General features: G+C 41.7%; 1 protein-coding gene across 1 annotated transcript; it reads right to left on the bottom strand.

The window, feature by feature from the left end:
* Positions 1-1127: 1127 nt before the first annotated feature.
* On the bottom strand, positions 1128-2513 carry LOC105784849 (uncharacterized). Its single transcript, XM_012610771.1, has one exon. It carries the CDS (start codon positions 2511-2513, stop codon positions 1128-1130), a length of 1386 nt encoding a protein of 461 aa, XP_012466225.1.
* Positions 2514-6000: the final 3487 nt, after the last annotated feature.

Genomic DNA, 6000 nt, shown 5'->3' with positions numbered 1-6000 from the left:
CCAGGTATCGTAGCATGAGCTTCTCTGCCGCAAACTTCTTGAGGACCCTTTTGAACTTGACATGTGTTTAGAAGTCCTGAAATACTTTGTTGATGCCCCAAGATGTAGCATCTCTCTTTCTTATTAACTCGGAGATGATAAGACTACCGTATTCCTTATCTTTGATCAAATATTTGAACTGCCCATTCCTGGGTTTTCAATTCAAAACCCTTTTGGTCTCAAGGCGCCCTTTGTGAGTTTTCACCTTGGCCTCTCCCTTTTTTTTAGGCAATGTACTTCTTCACTGAATCCGAATTCACAGGATTGGCCAAGCTTTTACCATCCATCTCGGTTAAAATTAATGCCCCTCCCGAAAAGGCTTTCTTTACTACATAAGGTCCCTCCCAGTTTGGCATCCACTTTCCTCTAAAGTCTTTTTGTATGGGAAGGATCTTCTTCAGTACCAAGTCCCCTTCAAAGAAGTCCCTGGGATGAATTTTCTTATTGTAAGCTAGTATCATTCGCTTCTGGAACATTTGACCATGACGGATAGCTTTCAGCCTCTTTCCTTCAATTAAGTTCAGCTGGTCATATTGGGATTTGACCCATTCTGCTTCGTCTAACTTTAGTTCTGATAAAACTCGAAGGGAGGGAATTTCAACCTCAATTGGTAGCACCGCCTCCATTCCATAAACCAAAGAGAATGGTGTTGACCCGGTGGAAGTCCTGACAGACGTTCGATAAGCATAGAGGGCGAATGGTAACTTATCGTGCCAATCTTTATAGGTCTCAGTCATTTTCCCCACAATCTTCTTGATATTCTTATTGGCCGTCTCCACCGCGCCATTCATTTTTGGACGATATGGTGATGAGTTATGGTGCTTGATCTTGAATTGACTACAGACCTCTGCTATCGTGCTATTGTTCAAGTTCAATGCATTGTGAAATATAATCCTTTAGGGAATTTCATATTGACATATGATTTCCTTCTTTAGAAACTTGCTGACGGTTGCCTTTCTGACATTGGCGTAAGAAGTAGCTTCTACCCACTTAGTAAAGTAGTCAATCACTACAAAAATGAAACGATGTCCGTTTGAAGCCTTTGGCGATATCGGCCCAATGATGTCCATGCCCCACATGGAGAAAGGCTATGGGGAAGTCATGACGTGAAGAGGTGAGGGAGGCACATGAATTTTGTCTCCGTAAATCTGGCATTTATGGCACTTCTTAGCATATTTGATGCAGTCTCCTTCCATGGTAGACCAATAATATCTGAATCTCATGATTTGTCTGGCCATAGTGAAACCGTTAGCGTGTGTTCCACAAACACCATCATGGACTTCTTCCAAGATTTGCTTGGCCTCCACAGCGTCCACACATCTTAACAGCACCTGATCCTTTCCTCTTTTGTACAGGATCTCTCCATCTAAGACGTAGTCACTAGCCAGTCTCCTCAACGTTCTCTTGTCATTCTCAGTTGCTTGGTTTGGGTATTCGTGATTTTTCACGTGTCGCAATATGTCTTGATACCAAGGGTTGTCGTCTTTTTCCTCTTCCTCGTCAACGTTACAACAGTGGGCTGGCTCGTCAACGTTACAACAGTGGGCTGGAGCATCATAAATGCTCATTTGGATAGGCTTCACATCCTCTTGTTTATTCACTTTGATCATGGAAGCCAATGTAGCCAAAGCGTCGGCCATCTGATTCTCGTCTCGTGGGAGATAACAAAAAGTGATGTCGTCAAAATCCTCAATCAATTCTAGGACTAGCTTTTGATAACTAATCAACTTGGGTTCTCTTGTTTCCCATTCGCCTTTGAGCTGATAAATTACCAATGCCAAATCTCCATATACCTCAAGTACCTTGATTTTGCGTTCCATAGCCGCACGGATTCCCATGATACATGCTTCATATTTCGCCATGTTATTTGTGCAATCAAAATCTAGTTTACTAGTGAACAGATAATGATCACCGTCTGGAGATACCAAGACTGCCCCAATCCCGTTGCCTACAGCATTTGAGGCTCCGTCAAAGTTTAATTTCCAAGCATTTCTTTCTTGTGCGTTTGCTTCAGCAGTTGCCACATACATCAGATCCTCATTTGGGAAATCGAAGTTCAAAGGCTCATAATCATCCAGGGCTCTACTAGCTAGAAAATCTGCTATCGCGCTCCCTTTTACAGCCTTTTGATTCACATAGGTTATGTCAAATTCAGATAGTAGAATTTGCCATCGGGCCATCCTTCCGTTTAGAGCGGTTGACTCCATCATGTATTTCAGAGGGTCTAACTTTGAGATTAACCAAGTTGTATGGTACAACATGTATTGTCTCAATCTCCGAGTTGTCCAAACCAAGGCGCAACATAATTTTTCAATTGGTGAATATCTCGTTTCGCATTCAGTGAACTTCTTGCTGAGATAGTAGATCGCTCTTTCTTTTCGTCCTGACTCATCATGTTGGCCGAGCTCGCACCCCATGGAATTCTCAAATACTGCCAAGTATAGTATCAGTGGCTTGTCAGGGCAAGGTGGCATCAGTACTGAGGCGTTGGACAATGTTTAACTTTTTTGAAAGTTTTCTGGCACTCCTCATCCCATACACCTAGATTGTGTTTCCTAAGAAGATGGAAGATGGGGTCATAACTGTGAAATGAATCGAGCGATGTAATTTAGTCTTTCTAGAAAACCTCGAACTTCTTTTTGAGTACTCGGCGGAAGTAATTCTTGTATGGCTTTAACTTTGTCTGGGTCAATTTCAATTCCCTTTTCGCTGACTAAGAATCCTAGCAACTTTCCTGACCTAGCCCCGAAAGTACACTTGGTTGGGTTAAGTTTTAGCTTGAACTTCTTTAACCTTAGAAACAGTTTTCTCAGAACTTGCACGGGTTCCCTTTCTGTTCTGGAGTTTGCGATCATGTCATCGACATAGACTTCTATCTCTTTATGCATCATATCATGGAATAATGTTACTATGGCTCTCTGATACGTTGCTGCCATATTTTTTAATCCAAAAGGCATCACTTTGTAGCAAAACGTCCCCCACATCGTTACGAAGGTGATCTTCTCCATGTCTTCAGAATGCATCGTAATTTGGTTGTACCTGGAGAAACCATCCATGAAAGAGAATAGTGAGTATCCAGCCGTGTTGTCCACTAAGGTATCGATATGGGGCAATGAAAAATTGTCTTTGGAACTGTCCTTTTTCAAATCCCGGTAGTCCACACACATTCGCACCTTCCCATCTTTCTTAGGAACATGGACTATATTGGCTACCCATTCTGAATACTTGACCACCTGTAAGAAACCAGCATCAAACTGCTTCTTAAATTCTTCTTTTATTTTTAGCAAGACATCAGGCCTCATCCTTCGGAGCTTTTGTTGAATTGGTTTACATTCTTCTTTTATAGGCAGTCGGTGTACCACGATATCAGTACTTAACCCGGGCATATCTTGATAGGACCATGCGAAGACATCTTTAAACTCTTTAAGCAACTCAATGAGGTTTTGCCTTGTTTCCTCAATAATGCCAGCGCCAATCTTTACCTTCCTTCCATCTTCTAAGCTCATGACTTCTACTGATTCCTCATAGGGTAGGATTTGTTTTTCTTCTTCCTCCACCATTCTTAACAAATCCGGAGATAAAACGTTGTCTTGTTCATCTTCAAAATCCTGAGGATCATCCATACTCATGTCTTGTTCAAATAGGGACTCTGAGTTAGTAACATCGTCGCTCATCTCGTTGATATCTGAAGACCTGTTATTGGGACAAAGGGAGGCCCAAATAAAAAGAATCTAAGAATACTTGTATGCATAGTATGATTATAAATGGAATGAAAAGAATGAAAGAATATTTGCTCAATGTGAGACTGAATGATAAGTTTTCATTGAAATGAGATTTTGGACATGTGCCATTTACAAAATATTCTTATTACCCCCAAGCTTAGGGTAACAAGTGTTCTGAATATTACTCTGAATTAGTTCTAAATGTTACAGGGATCTCTTCTGTAGTCCAGTTGTTCAGAACACTTCCAGGTTCGTAAGGGTGAATTACCGATAAATTTCTTTCCACCATTTCCTCTTCAGATATGGTATTGATGTCCAACCTTCTAGTCTTTCCTTCCGCAACTTCATTCTTTCCTTCGGGGTAGATAATTCCCCCTGAAACAAATGTCTTAGATATATGGGGAAAGGTCATTGGTTCCCATTCGGTTTCCATCCCGCTCAAACGTGCTCTTTTTTTCTCTCGCTTTTTCTCCAATTCCTTCTTCCTTTCCCTTGCGTCAGGCTTGTACCCTAAACCACAACGGTCCTGTTTGTTAACCAAGATCGGTACTTCGACCCATCCCTGGAGGTATCTTCCAAGTCCCTTGCCAGGCAACACTCCCTTTCCCATTGTTAGCTGCAAACTCATTGTCGTAGCTTTGGATATTTTAGGCACTGGAATTTTGCTCCCCTCGATGACAAATGTTGCGTTTACGAATTCCAATGATTGGAATGAACATTCTATCATTTCACTATCGGCCTCTATATATGGCGTGTCGTTGGTAACTGATGCAATGATGTCTTCTTCTGCACCTATAGTTACTAATCGGCCCTCTATTACCAATTTCAACTTTTGGTGAAGTGTCGACGGTACAGCCCCTGTAGAATGGATCCAAGGCTTCCCCAATAGGCAATTGTAAGATGGTTTGATATCCATTACCAAAAAATCCACCTCGTATGTATTTGGACCAATCAAGAGAGGTATCTCGATTCTTCCCATCACTTTCCTCTCAGTATCATCAAATGCTCTCACTATATTTTGGCAAGATTTCATGTGAGAACTGTCCACAGGCAGTCTGTTTAACGTAGACAGGGGCAAAACATTTAGTGCTGATCCATTGTCGATGAGTACACTCGGTAGTATGTGCCCCTTGCAACGGGTAGTGATGTACAGGGCCTTGGTAGATCCCATACCACCTGGCGGGATCTCATCATCGTTGAAGAAGATGAAGTTGTCGGCATTTATATTGTTAACCAGGCGATCCAACTTGTTCACTGAGATATCGTTAGCAACATAAGTCTCATTTAGCACTTTTATCAACGCATTACGATGTGTCTCTGAACTTAGAGTAACTCGAGCATTGAGATGCGAGCTAGTTGCTTATGCAGTTGTTCCACCACGCTGTACTCGCTATGCTTCAAGAATTTTAAGAATTCTCTAGCCTCATTTTCAGTCACTGGTTTGTTAACATGCGATTCAATTCTGGCCATCTTTGTTTTATCCTGTTCAACCGGCAAGGATTTTCCTTTTATAAGCTCCCCTTTTGTATTTTTCGGGTCGTAGCGTTTTTCGCTGCGTGTATAAAAACCTACATCATTACCCTCCTCTGAAGCATTTATCGGGTTCTCATCTCCCGGGATCGTCACATTGCAATCATAATTCCAATGAACCTTTTTGCTATCCTGGTAAGGAAAGGCTACAGGTTTTTGGATTATGACCCTTGGCGCCAGTTGTATTCCAGATCCTGTGTTTCTTGGCCTTGAAATAATCACCACCGGATGATTTTATGCTTTTCCCGTAGGTCCTTCCTCCGAGGTATAAAATTCTCCTTCTTCTAGTCCTTTGATCTCTTCATAAAATTCTAGCTCTTTGTTGTTCATCAGATTTTGTACCATGGCCCTGAATTCAGTGCAGTTTTGAATGTTATGGTCCTCTTTGGCATGGAACTCGCAATATTTCTTTATTCCTTCAGACATTTCCTTTGATTCTTGCTTGATTAGACCTCCATTTATCATTTGTCTCCAAAACAATTTCAGTGGGGTATTTACCTCCGCAATGTCATCTTTGATTCTCCTTCCCCTATTCTCAATTATTGTATTTACCCCTTTATCAAAAAGATTGGGTAACGAATTCCCTACCACGTTTGGTCCTGATGGGTTGTCAAACTTTACGATCCCCATCTTAATGAATCTTTCCACCGCCTTCTTAAACGCAATGCAGTTCTCAATCGAGTGCCCTGGTATCCCCGCATGGTATTCA

This window comes from Gossypium raimondii, chromosome 11 (assembly GCF_025698545.1).
Source record: "Gossypium raimondii isolate GPD5lz chromosome 11, ASM2569854v1, whole genome shotgun sequence".
Classification (NCBI taxonomy): Eukaryota; Viridiplantae; Streptophyta; class Magnoliopsida; order Malvales; family Malvaceae; genus Gossypium; species Gossypium raimondii.
This window is presented reverse-complemented; position numbering and strand designations above follow the sequence as displayed.

Coding starts and splice junctions, on each gene's coding strand:
- LOC105784849 (XM_012610771.1), bottom strand. CDS start 2,513: ATGCCACCTTGCCCTGACAAGCCACTGATACTATACTTGGCAGTATTT.